The sequence below is a fragment of the Myotis lucifugus genome, unplaced genomic scaffold (genome assembly GCF_000147115.1).
Source record: "Myotis lucifugus unplaced genomic scaffold, Myoluc2.0 scaffold_0, whole genome shotgun sequence".
In the NCBI taxonomy this organism is placed as follows: domain Eukaryota; kingdom Metazoa; phylum Chordata; class Mammalia; order Chiroptera; family Vespertilionidae; genus Myotis; species Myotis lucifugus.
In genome coordinates this window covers 31603113-31617655 of record NW_005871048.1, presented here as the reverse complement: position 1 = coordinate 31617655, position 14543 = coordinate 31603113, and the positions used below count along the sequence as shown (strand labels likewise).

The following is a 14543-nucleotide window of genomic DNA, read 5'->3' as shown; positions in this document are numbered from 1 at the left end:
CCATGCCGGCCTGATCTCGCCCCTAACTGCTTGCTCCCCTAATGGCCTGATCACCCCTAACTGCCTCTGCCTCAGCCCCTGCCACCATGGCTTTGTCTGGAAGGAAGTCAGATGTCCGGAAGATGTTCGGTCAACCCAGTATAATTAGCATATTACCCTTTTATTCGTGTAGATATTTTCTTTTTCCTTTATCTTTATTTACATTGTGAACACCCCACTCTAATCTACTATTATCTGTCATCAAATAGCATTTTCACTGTCTCTCAGAATCTATTTTGATGGACAAGTGTAAAAGTAAAGTAATTTTTCCCCCAAATTGCTCTTTTATCATTTATTATATTAAAACCAATCCATCAGAACTCAGTTTGGGTTTTTATTATGTCAGTCTTGAAGTTAGTTATCTTCCTTTACACTTTACTGCATTGTCAGTAGGAAGTAGAATATTTTATTTTATCAGCTTCTGGAAAAAGGCAGCATTCTACACAGGAATAATTGTTGACACACTTTTAAAAAAAATAATGAGCAGTCTATTGCCAGTAAGACAAGAAAATTACCATTGCAGACAATCATCACTTGTAACTCTAATTGCAGGCATTCTAAAATGTCTATTTAGAAAAATTATTTTTAAGATATTGAAGGGCTGTTTTGAGATATACAAATCATATATTAACAAAACTTTTTCTAGGAAACTAATCAATTATAGATAAATACAGCTTGATCAACAGTTCCAAATAACAAGTTGCTACATTAACTTTGAAAACTGTAAGTATGTTTTGTTCCATTACATATACTTAATGTTTGTTTTAAAACAGCTCAGACATCTGTCTGACAGAACTTAACTCAGTGCCTCATTCCTGAAATAACTGTCAAATTTAATGAATGAATGAATGATTCAATGAATGAATTAGCAAACAGTTAAATAACTAGTAAAAAACAGTTATAGAGTCAAAAGTAGTTGCCCTCTAAGACTGATTTAGAACTTTCTTTACATTTAAAATGTTGATCTTTCTTGTGTCAAAATTTTCCTGACTAGTGTCATCCCGTACTCTGCCAATGCCTGGGCTTGGTGTTTCTTCTTCTCAGTGACCATATCATGCTACAACTACTTTATTATTTATTGAACTTTGTTATAACTATTGATATTTTGTGTCCTCTACTAGACTCTAACCCACCTTAGGACCAAGGTCTATACTCCTAATAACCAAGCACCATATTTAATATCTAGCATTGTGCCATATAATATGCATTAAATTTTTTGAATGAGTTAATAAGTAAGTGCCTCTGGAAGAGAGTGGTTTGCTTGGTATAGCGAGACTGGGAGAGCCAAGGAAGATTCCCTCAAGATATGATCATTCATCTTAAAGATGAAGAGACTTTCACAAACAGAGAAGACAAGAGACATAGTTTAGACAAGAAGAATGTGAAAAAAATACCATAACAATTGGGACCTGAAAATTATTCAGTATGCCAATAATTTAGTCTATCTAAACACCCAATGCATGAGGAAATGGAACTGAGAATGGTCTTGCAGTCAATGCTGGTGGTGCCCTGGCCAGATCCTCTCTACGTCTCTGGTGTGACATTGCACTTCCCAAAACAAATCTGGTGAAGTTGTAACACCTGGTATCTGTGAATATAACCTTATTTGGAAATAAGGTTTTTCCAGATGTAATCAAGTTAAGATGAGACCATTAAGATAGGCTTAATATGACTGGTGTCCCTATAAGAGGAAGACACACAGGGAGAATGCCATGTGGCAACAGAGACACACATAGAAAGACAGCCCACTGCCTGCTCCCCCAAACAATAGCAGCACCTCATTTCCAGGTACCAAATTGTGTTCCAGTTATATGTCGATGCATAAAAAACAACTCCAAATTTAGTGGTGTAAACAACCATTTCATTATGCTCATGGAAGGTTAGATGTACTCCAGAATAAAGTCATATGAAATCCGTGAGTTTTCAGAACCATATTCATGTGCTCCCACAAAGTACCTGGGGGTCCTTATCAGAGACAGACTACGTGTTGGGAGGGCAAGTGGTCCACTAGAGAGTTCTTTCGGCGGTAGCTTTTACCTCTGCATCTGTATTTCTTTTATCCTTAGAAAACAGAGTATAATGATCAGTAAGAAAGACAAAAATGTGCATTGCTAGCAGGTAGAACATGTTCCTACTACAAAAATCTGCTTTCTTGCTTTGGCTAGTTTTCTGCTTAATCTCTCTAAATTATTTCATATTAAAAGTTACACATAGTTGTAATTAAAATACATTAAGAACATCCATCATTCTTTATGATTTCTGGTACTATTTATGCATACATAGGCAAGAATATTCACAGACATAGCAGATGAGGCTTTTTTTTTTTAGTGTGCTAGTAAAAGAGAAAGAGAATGCTAGGGAAATATTATCATTTTCCTTCCTTAATTTACATTTTTATTAGCTCTGACATGTTCCATGTACTACACAATATAAAGTAAGCAGTTGAATTTAATTGGTTAAAAATATTGACATTCTTTAGGAAAAATCAGAATTAAGGTAATTAAATGTTGAACATCTTCCAAAACATTCTTTTCTACCCACTGGCTGCAAAAGAATAAGCTCAAAAGAGCCTATAATTACCTTTCTATTCTCACTGAGCTGCCTAAAATAGTGCAGGTTTACAAATATAATAGGATTGATTTTTTTTAAGTCATGCAATTGGAAAGATTTTTCTTTTGTCCCTTCATATTTAAATTACTTAATCCATTTCTTACTTTTAAAAAAGCTACCTCATCCTTATGGAAATAAATGTTTGTTTTATATAAACAAAATATTAGGCTACATAAGCTAATAAGATTTTATGCTCTTTTTTTTCTTTTTTGCTTCATACTGAACCACTTGTCAGCCCATTTTATTTTCAAGTAATCAAAACATTCTAGATTTTATCAGTAAAATCTGAGGCACAAATAATTTTAAGCAACATCTTTTTTTTTTAAATCAACTGAAAATCGATGAACTTAGAAACTGTAGCTTTAGGCCAACTGTTATTCATAGAAAATTTATGCTCTATTAAAAAATTTAGGTAACGCTGGGCATTTTTAAATTAGCTAGTTATTAATAAAGTATCAAGTGCTATTTATGAAAAATTTTTTGTTTTTCAATACTTGCTCTTTCAAAGTAATTTTTAAATTTGTTGATTTTTTAAATTTTATTTTTTAAATTCAAAATAGTCTTAGCATTAAGACTTGTATCAAAATCTGTTTGTTTTAGTTATTTGTATTTTTCACAAGGAAAAGATTTTACCTAAATCCTATACTTCACTTTGGGGTTTTTTAATCTTTGATGATCATTCCATTATTTTTTTAAAGTCATCTTGTATGCTATAACTAAAACTTCATATACTACATATTCTTAAATATGAGATATAGCATTTTATTAAAAATTGATTATAAATTTTCTATATTTTTTCTGGCATATCCAAATTTTCCTTACATTATTCATAATCTTAACTGGCTCTTTAGTAACATTGCATACCATTTAGTAACATTGCATACCATTAGATTATATCTATTATGTACTGCATTCACAGATAGAATCACTAGCACACACGCGCACACACACACACACAAAATCCTAAAATTTTAAAATGTTAGCATGGGTGCTTAAGTTTCTCATTAAAATTATATTTGTACTAGAGGCCCAGTGCACAAAATTCATGCACGGGTAGGGTCCCTAGCAGCTGCCTGCTGCCGACTGGGGCCTTCCTTTGTTCACCGCCACTCCCCGGTGGTCAGCGCATGTCATAGTGATCGATTGAACTCCCAGTTGGCTGAACTCCTGAGAGGGCACTTTGCATATTAGGCTTTTATCTATATAGATAATAATTTCTTTAAAAGGGATAATAATGATTTAATATTGCTAGAAACAATTACATTTTGTTAAAACTCAATTGAAATAGATCATGTTTTCTTGTACTTTCTTTTTTTTAAAATATATTTTATTGATTTTTTACAGAGAGGAAGGGAGAGGGATAGAGAGTTAGAAACATCAATGAGAAAGATCGATCAGCTGCCTCCTGCACACCTCCTACTGGGGATGTGCCCACAACCAAGGTACATGCCCTTGACTGGAATCGAACCCAGTACCCTTCAGTCTGCTGGCCGATGCTCTATCCACTGAGCCAAACCGGTTAGGGCTGTTTTCTTGTATTTTCAACTTGAAAATACCTTTCTTACTAATATGAAAGAACAAGTGGGTCTCAGGGCAAATTAAGCCTGAAACATTGCTAGAGGCAAAAATGACAATACTGAAGCTTCAGTACTACTTCCAGCACATCATGAGAAGGCGGGTTTATTTAGAAAGGGCAATAATGCTGGGAAAAATAGAAGCAGCAGGAAAAGAGGAAGACTGAATACGAGGTGTCTGACTCCATAAAGAAAGGCACAGGCAAGAGCAGGGATGTTGAGGACAGGATTGTGCACATCACTCACTCACAGAGTCGCCAGAAGTTGGAGCTGACTCAGCAACATGTAACACACACAAGTGTAACACTACAACAACCTTCTGTGTCTGGAAAATTTATGATTTATTAGTTTATTTGCATGCTAATGTAGTTCCAGAAAACATTTGAGGTACAGAAAAAGGCCCATACTATTTAACAAGATAAAGTTAATTTAAAATCGGGGGGAAAAGTGAAGCAAAGGTAAATAAATTTAGAAAAGAAGATGGAGCTAGGAGTAAAGTACACAAGATACATTTGTTATCTCCACTGAAGGTGGGTCATGCCTTTGTCTCTAAGCTTTCTAGGAACCAGTATCAAGAGAAAAATCACAATGAAGTTTGTTATTCACAGTATTCATAAGATGAAAGCAAATCAGCTACCCCAGAGAAACCTGTTTATTCTAGTTCTAAGACCAGATGCAAATTTCTCCTGTGGGTCCTCATAAAAATGATACAGTGAAATATATTGAAACACATCCTCAAAGGGGAAAAACAATCTCCACAGTAAACCTAGCAATGAGTTTCATGTGTCTGTTATTTATAAAATCCTTTCATACAAAGTGGTAAGAAGGTCCTGAGCACAACTCAGGGATAATGATACAGTTTTAGAATACTGTTCAGTAAGGGTATAGCTTAATTGAAGAATATAAAGAGAGCTGAAAATTAAACTGAACCCCCTTGTGTAATAATTTTATAATTAGTTGAAATGTCTAAAAGAACTCTTTGATGAATTCAGTAATAATTTACTCAACGTGCATAAATGTTATTCTCAAGTAAATCCCATTTTTCTTAATAAGTATAAACTAAAAAGTAGAATACAAAAACTGTTATAGCATAAGCAAACACATCTGATGGACTGTGTTAACCAGGTTGTTGCCAGACCATTGTCTGGAGGAACAAAGTGCCTTTTATTGGATTTCTTATCTCATCTGAATGGTAGAAATATAGTAGCAGCTTTATATGCATTGCTCAGCAATAATAGGCCTGGTTATAAATCAAGATTTCCAAAGAGTTCTTATTTGCACAATTCTTTTTACATATGTTTATTGATTTCAGAGAGGAAGGGGGAGAGAGATAGAAACATCAATGATGAGAGAGAATCATGGATAGGCTGCCTCTACACATTCCACACTGGAGATCAAGCCCGAAACCTGGGCTTGTGCCCTGAGGAAGATTCGAACTGTGATTTCCTGGTTCATAAGTCCTTGCTCAACCAATGAGCCATGCCGGCTGGGCATATTTGCACAATTCTTTATAACCATCATATGAAATGCATATGATACTCTCAAATATATCTTGTTCTTCTTACTTCGACTCTAACAATAGATGATTTATTTTTAGAATGATGCTCAAATTTATTTTCCAAGTCCCCTTTTTCAATTAAACTATGTTTCCCTAAAGTAAATAAATTAAACTACTTAACCAGTTAGTATTCCAGTTACATAAGAAACAGGAAAATAGTGAATTTAAAGAAATCTGTTCAGAAGTTTCTTTTCAAGTTATGTCATTATTGAGATAGAACATAAATATAACATGAATCATTGATTTTCAAATTGAGAAATTTTAGTTTCTGTATTCATCTTGTAAAAATATATTTACCTATGCTTGGCAATTTCCAATGGCAAATAATTATACTATGAGTTAATATTTTAAAAAAAGTGAATGATCCTTAAACTTACATTGAAATTAAGCAATAAAGTTGGAATTAGAAATATGAAATGCTTTTAAAGAAAAAAAAGTATTTGAAACTAATGAAACAAGGTGACGAGTAAAATATACAGCTTAATCAGGTGAGCACTTTTTTTTTGCAAAAATTTTCTTCCAGTTGGTCATCACTAAATCATTCTGAAAGCTGGCAGAATATTTTCCAACCCTAACTGCCTCACTGAATTCACATTTTCTCCTTCCTGAAATGAGGTGGTTTTGTTTCTTCTACAAATGTAAAATTCCAAATAAAAGTTAACATGGAATTCTGACTTTAACTCTACAGTCACAGGATATTCTAAAAACTTAAAACCTTAAGAAACTTGTTAACTTAAGTTTTTCAATGTAGGATAGAGATATATAATTTCTTCACTAAACAATTTGTTTTTAAATAAACTCTAACCTACTTCTTAAAAATCTAATATAGTAGCTGTTGAAAGAAATGACAAATACTGCACTTTAATTTTTAGATATACTGTTCTATATAATGTAATTTCAGTCTCCAAAGACACATGTGGGTCTGAAAAGTGCAATGCTCACTCTATGATATATGCCACGCTCACTACTTAAAATAATTGGATTTTATTTCTAAAATATGACTTTGGAGTAAATCTCATGTCCCTAAATATGTTTCGATTTTGTACCAATCCATAAAACGTCTCATTTCTCTTAATATTCATTTTATAGAAAAAGAGTATCATACTGAATCGAAAGTTTGTCTAGAATGATTCATATTTTTCTTGGTAGCTATCATGACTGAATTTAGATTATTAGGCTATGTGTACCAGAAATTGTGTATGATGCCTATTCCAGGATTCTATTCCTATATCACAAACTACCCCAAAATTTAGCAGTTTGAAACAACATTTTCTCTTACAGTTCTGGAGGCCGATGGGTTCAGCTGGGCAGTTTTTGTTGACCACACCTCACGTAGGTGTAGGGCTGTAGGCGAACCATGCCTGTGGCTAGAATCACCTAAAGGCTTCTTTACTCAAATTTGATGCCTGGTCTGAGAGGGCTGGCAGAAAGAGCTGGGGCTGGTCAGGCACATGGCATATTTCTCCCTTCCTCTTACCTTTACTTCCCTCTCCCCTACGCCACCCATGTGGCTTCTCCACATGGCTAGCCTGGGCTTCGTCGTAGTCCTGGTTGTCTCAGGGTAGTTAGACTTCCTACATGGTGGCTGACGTCTCCTAAGAAAACATTTCAGGTTGCCTGAATGGAAACAGCAATGCTTTTTATAAACCAGCCTCAGAAGTTTCAGGATGTCACTCCGCAGCATTCTGTTGGCCAAGGAGGTCACTAAGGTGAAGAGGAAATAAGACCCAAACTTTCATTTTGAAAAGTTCCAAAGAAATTATAGCCATATTTAACTTACCACAATGCCTATTTAAAAATGGAATATTGCCAGATTTCTTTACATTTCTTTTTTCCTCCACAGTGAATTTGAGAGATCAATATTAGCATAAAACCCCTAATCTCAGGGCATGTCAGTTAGTTAGCTAATTTACTAATTGGTTACTAATTAACAACTAAGAAAAGCAATATGAAAACTCATATAAAATTTTTCTTTGTGCTCCATTTGTCCCTTTGACAAAAACATTCTTTTTACAATAAATATTTTAAATGACACAATTAAATTACTAATTATATAGGTTAATGGTGAGAAACTGTTCTCATGGCAAATGATTTCCTAAATCAGGGGTGGGGAACCTCTGGCCTGTAGGCCACAGAAAGCCTGAGAAATATTTAGTCTGGCCCTGCCAAAGCACCCACAGTTGGGACTCCAAATTTCATAGCAACATAAAGTCATATTAAGTGAACTAGAGGCCCAGTGCATGAATTTGTGCATGGGTGGAGTCCCTCGGGTGGCCTGCAGATATTGGGCCCCAGCTCGTGCCCCCAGCCTCGCAGCCCTGCAGCCACGCCTGGCACCCCACCTTGGCCTGGCGCCGCCCCCTCACCTGCTCCACCATCCCACCTGAGGGGCAATCGATCAGGGCCAGGCCCACCCACGCTGCCACTGCTGGTTGCTGAGTACGGGGTGATCAGCAGGCAATGGGGCCTCTACTCGCACCCGCCTTGGCCTGGCACCACCTGCTCACTAGCTCTACCATCCCTCCACGGTTCCGCTCTCGTCAGGGCCCATCGGGGCCAGCAGCGCCTCCACTGCCATCTGCTGCCAGCGCCATATCGCTGATGCCTGCCATGTTCCATGCCACTCCCTGGTGGTCAGCACACGCCATGGTGAGCAGTCGAACTACCACCGGTCTCCTGGTCAAACTCCCAGACAATTTGCATATTAGGCTTTTATTATATAGGATTATATTAAGGCAATGATGCTATAAATATTCAAATGGCCCTTGGCAGACAAAAGGTTCCTAAATAAACCAATGTTGCTTCTAGGTGTCTGTTTCAGTTATTTATTACTGCCCTAAACTTAATGGCTTTAGAGAATAATCATTTTATTGTATCTCATAAATCTGTATATCAGCATTTGGGGCAGGGCTAACCTGGGCAACTCTTCTCTACACAGCATTGCCTGGGGCCACTCAGTACTGTTCAGCTGCAGCTGAACTGGGTTGGAGGGTGCTGATAGCTTTACTCACATGCCTCAGCCAACATCCACCTCCTTTTGGTGAATTTTTAAGGTCTTTCCAGCAGACTAGTCAGTCTTCTCATATGAAGGCTCAGGGTTCCAAGGGCAAGTGTTCCAAAATACATAAAAGGAAGCTGCCAATAACATAAGACCTGTGCAGAACACTGGCACCGCATCACTAATGCCAAATTCTCTTGGTCAAAATAGTCACAGAGAGTCTATGCAGATTCAGGAAGAGAAGGCAAAGGCCCCATCTCTTAATAAAAACATTTGCAACTATCTTTAATTTGCCACAGGGCCCATGAGGACCCAGATGAAGAGTATAAAACTTAGATTACCAGGGCCCTCCACAATATAACATGCCATTTCCTTAGCATCATTTATCACTGGTTACTTCCCACTATCCAAAGGCCACCAGGACACACCAATAATTGAACAAACTGGGTTTATTATTCATTGCAGTAAAAGAAACTGAATACCATCAGGAACCGTGGGCATCTCAGCAAGGTGTTAGGACTTAGAGAATTTGCACTTGTTTTCCATGACTTTGGCTATCTTACTAAATCTTACTTAGGAAGAAGAAGGACTAGTCCAAGGTAAGGTTGTCATTGGTAAGGATGCAGAAGTGATCATATTAGACTGGATCATGGTGATGTTTGGTCATTTTTGTGACTTAATGTTCATGTTTATCTATGTTCAGATATAATAATACCGTGATTTTACTCTTTTTTTGATCCATAGCCAACACTGAGTAATTCTGCCTGATGCTGATGTTCTGTGAAATTTACACTCAGCAGGAGAACACTAATTCCTTGTCCAGGTTAGATGGATATCAGAGGCTGCTTTTCTCTTCCACACTCGAAACATGCCATACTCATCTCTGCCCTCCATCGATACTTCTGTATCTTCAGGAATCCTTCCCCTAACACTCTACTCAGTTTTCTCTCCAACAGCCTTTGTATTGGTTACTTGCGTTCATGCTTTGTTTCCCTAGATAAGATCATAGCACACATCTCTCTCAGCTCTGGTAGAGTACAGCAAATCACAAGCACCTAGTTACTAGGTCCTAGTACTATATAGTCATAATGAAAGTGAAGGGAGAAGTTTATTGTTTTATAAACTAGAGTGCATGTGGTGAAACTGCTTCACTTAATTTAGTAAAAATCTTTCTGGAGCCCTGACCAGTAGCTCAGGACTTAGAGTGTAGGCCCACTGACCTATGGAAGGGTCATGAGTTCCATTCCTGGTCAAGGGCAGGTACATCCTTATCTCATACCTCGGTTGCAGGTCAATCTCTGGCTCTGATTGGGGCGCATTCAGGAGGCAACCAACCGACGTGTCTCTCTCAAGTAGATGTTCTCTCTCTCTCTCTCTTCTCCCCCACCCTCCTTTCCACTCTCTAAAAATCAATGGAAAAAAATATCCTCAGGTGAGGATTAATAATAATAATAATAATTTTTCTAGAAAACAATATGCCAAGAAACTTGTCAAGAACTCAGGTCTGAACCAATCAATCACTACTCATAGGAGGCAGTGTAGGTTCTGGTCTTCCTTGAGACTGGCACAGGACTACATTTCCCATAATCCTTCAGGCTCGACATGGCGTCCAGTGGTTAGAACTACAACTCCCACAAAACCCGGCGTTCGCCACTTCACGCGATTTCGGAGAGCTCTGCCCCATTTCCCATCTCCCCTTTCGGTCCTTGAAGGAAGGGAACAAGGTCGTGAAAAAAACGGTTGGTGTGATATCGCCATTTCTCCTGCTTCGGTTTCTGCACCTTCGCCGGCCTTGCAACAGGACAATGTTGGGCCAAAGCATTCGGAGGTTCACAACCTCTGTGGTCCGTAGGAGCCACTATGAGGAGGGCCCAGGGAAGGTCAGTGTGGCAGGGCCGGGGTCGTTGGGGTGGGGGAGAGCGGACACCGGCCCGCTCCTCGCTGAACCCAGGGCCGCCTGTGGGCCGTGGGAAGGGAGACGGTCAGCCCGGAATTGAGCCTGGGACACCGACTAGCATTCGAGTTCCCCCTGGGCCGGGGGGAAAGCCCAGGAGCCTGGGTGCGCGCCTTCGTCCAGGAAAGGAACGAGCAGGTGGAGCTGGAGGCCCCCTCCCCCGCCAGCACCCGCGGCGGGTCGTGGAGACCTTGTCGGCTGGGCGGACTAGAGGTCACCGGGGATGAATGAAGCCGGCACGAGGGCCTGTGCTTGTGGGTCGAATCTTCTCTAACTAGTTGCTAAGTTAAGCCCTCGTTGGCTGAGGATGGGCTTAGCCTCGAGGGTGAACAGCCTGACCGGTGGTTAGTAGCAGCCCCCGAGGGTTCCCGGGGCTCCCGGCACCGGCCTGCGTGCGACTCGGCCTCGAGGGGGTGCCGCTTGGCTATGAAAAACCAGGCTCCGCGGTGCAGTTCGGTAGCCCGTGCCGCCTTTGACAAGGGCCTAGTTTTCAACAACTAGTAAACCAGAACAATGCTGTTTCCAAACTTACCTTTGGGGAGTATTTTTGATTTTCTAAAATAAAAGAGAAAGTTCACTATTTTACACCCGAGTTCTTAAGACCACTGCTCAACAGAGCCAGATTTTATTTTATTTTTTTACTTTCTAGTGTTAGGTACGATGGAGGTCATAGGATTGGAAAGATAATGATTTAAAAGGGTGCAATGATAGATTATGTAAAATGGGAAAATAGTCTATCCTCTGTGTACTTATTGGTGATCTATACAATCAGATGATGTGAGACACTTTTTGTCGCATGTTTTCTTTTCCCAACAGAATTTGCCATTTTCGGTGGAAAACAAGTGGCGGTTACTAGTCATGATGACTTTATACTTTGGATCAGGATTTGCTGCACCTTTTTTTATAGTAAGACACCAACTGCTTAAAAAATAAGGATGTTTAATCCAAGATACAGGTAATTAATTAATGGATTTCTAATTTTCTCAAAGCAGTGCTTTCCCTTTCATTTCTTCCTGTGTTCTCCACCTCTTCCTCCAAAATAGGTGTATATATTCTTGAAGTTAAGTGTGTATGTGGCATTGGTGGAGACAAGTTGATAAACCTAGCAACAAGTGTTTCTTCACCCGAAAGCCAGGGTTTATTTAGTACTATTGTGGGTTGGGTTTGCTTTATATTAATAATCTCATGTGGCTCCCTAGCAAGCCTGTGAAGTAGATGATTGATACCTGATTGGAGACATTAAAAGTGTTAAGTTGCCCAATATTTCATAGCTAGTGGTGGTGGATCGGGATTTTTAGCCAGAGGTAACACTGTCTAACCAGGAAAGTTCTACTAAACTAATTATTAGTCCATCTTGAGGGCAATATATTTTAATATATGCCCAGGGGAGTCTTGTGGCCTGGGATGTTAGCAGATTCCTGCGTGAGAAGAACAGATTTATTTAGTTTATTGTAACCAGAATTTCCCTCAAAAATGACACTAAGGAAGCTCTGTGGAGTAATTGGAATAAATTCCAAAGTATACTTCAGAAAATAAAGACTTTGTCATAGTTTAGAGGGAAAATTATTTGTCCAAGCCATTAATATGGAAAGAGTTTGGTGCATATGATGAAGCAAATCAGTATGAATGAAGTCATGATACTGTAAACGCTTTCTGATGTACCAGTCATAAACTGTGATGGACAGACAATACATTGATGAAATTACACAATTTCTGTTAAATGAATGGGATTTTTCACTACCATTAGTTTTTTGTGTGTTTTTATTCACAGATATGAAGAGGAGCATTTTAAGAGATGCAGTCTCTTTGAAAAATGGATCAAAATGTTGAACTCAACATACTAGATGTGTTTGTAAATAAACGTATGGCATGAATCCTTAATGCCTCTTCTCTGAAATACAAAATGTGATAAATTGAGCATATGTGTACCTTTTCATTTGGGTATTATCCCTATATTAGATTCTTGACCAAAATATATGTGATTTAGCTTATGTCTTGGTCTTAAAATCTGATATTTAAGTTTGATTGCTAGGTCATGACCTTATTGGCAATTTATGTTATACATGCAAATTTGACTTGATTCTATACTAATTTTTATTTAAAGGGAGAGAAAAAAATTACTTTCAGTCTTCCCCTTTACTTTGAAGGAGTGCATTAGTTTTTCTGCCTCAGTGATAGTTACTTATGAGGAAAACCAGGGTTGTATACAGATTAATAAGTTCAAGAGTTTCATACTTTCCTCTAGGACTATTCCCTAAAACTAAAATTTTTGTCTTCATAAATGTGCCACTAGCCAATATTAGTCTTGTTTAGATGGAAAAGAAATACAGTATTTGAAATGGAATGAAGTAGCATGTAAGGTAGAATATAGGAAATATCAATTTATTCTGATGCTTTGACTAGTAGAAATGGGTTAAAAGATAGCTCTAGTAATTGTACCCATAAATCGAATTTGAGTAATGAAAGGCTGCTTGAAAGTGTAGCGACTTCATTCCTAGGGGTATTAGGGAAAGAAAAGAGTAATTAGAAAGTATTTTAATCTCAATTTGGTCACTTTTGGAACACCTTTGGTGTTAGAAGGACACTGTAAAGCAGGGGTAAACTGGTGATCTGTTTGGCTTCTAGAGTTGGGGGGTGGGGTGGGGGGTACTGTTTTTAAACCAATACTTAAAACTAAAATATTCACATAAAAGTCTGTACTTCTGGATTCTTGAAAAATTGCTCTAGATAAGTGGTTCTCAACCTTCCTAATGCCTCGACCCTTTAATATAAGTTCCTCATGTTGTGGTGACCCCCAATTTCATTGTTACAAATTGAACATAGTTAAAGCATAGTGATTAATCACAAAAACAATATGTAATTATATATGTGTTTTCCGATGGTCTTAGGCGACCCCTGTGAAAGGGTCGTTTGACCCCCAAAGGGGTCGCGACCCACAGGTTGAGAACCGCTGCATGGTTCTACACATCCCTTCATGGAACAAAACAGCTACTTCCATACCTATCTTACACTTTTTAACACTTGGGTTAACCACCAGGCAACTATTTAAATAATGGATGCAATTTAATCTAAATGACTATCCCACCATTCCCTGTACTTGTGTGTCATTGTTTTTTTGTTTGTTTTGATTGTTGATGAAACAGCTGTCATCCTGTGTTTGTTGAGTTTTTCAATGGAACATCAAGAACATCGAGGCTTTCTACCTTTGGGAAAAGAAGAAACGAGTAAATTTATGGTTCTTAAAATGATTCTGAATTCTTGGTTCAAATCTTTGCCCTTAAATTTGCAAATTTAGCTGTCTGGGGATAGAGCTTACCTCATTATTTTGAGGAGCAATGAGCTATGTAAACATTTTGCTCTCTGGCAAGTTCTAATCTAAATGGTGTTTTCTGCTTTAAAATACATCAAGAGTCAGAAGTTAACTTAGTATGGACAGCAAGGTGTAGGTAGAAAAGATCTGATTTGTTAAATTTGTCTTCTTAAGTTAATTTGAAATCATACAGTAAGTCCTCACTAAATATTGCCTATAGGTTGGATCTGTGACTTTAAGCAGTGATTTAAAACGAAACCAAAACCATTAAATGAGTTTCAATGGCATATTTCTGATAAAAACAAAACAAATGAAAAAACACCAAATTTACAAAGACTCAAAACACTTCTAATATTAAAATTTAAATGTGAGCTGTACATACATTTAACCCTTTGTATGCCATAAGCGTATATAGATGCTTTAAAATCATTTTTTATGAGAATTTTCAACTGAAAATATTTAAGAACACCCGAATTATAATGTGTTTATTTTTATGATAC

At 37.8% G+C, this 14543-nt stretch overlaps 1 protein-coding gene and 1 non-coding gene across 2 annotated transcripts; both read left to right on the top strand.

Annotated features, from left to right (window-relative positions):
• Positions 1-10462: 10462 nt before the first annotated feature.
• On the top strand, positions 10463-12651 carry LOC102438756 (cytochrome c oxidase subunit 7C, mitochondrial). The gene is made up of 3 exons (XM_006081234.3): positions 10463-10659; positions 11550-11688; positions 12505-12651. Exons 1-2 carry the CDS (start codon positions 10585-10587, stop codon positions 11664-11666), a joined length of 192 nt encoding a protein of 63 aa, XP_006081296.1. The 5' UTR covers positions 10463-10584; the 3' UTR covers positions 11667-11688; positions 12505-12651.
• On the top strand, positions 12332-12394 carry LOC111825571. The gene has a single exon (XR_002828764.1). It is a non-coding gene; the product is annotated as a small nucleolar RNA Z39 (small nucleolar RNA).
• Positions 12652-14543: the final 1892 nt, after the last annotated feature.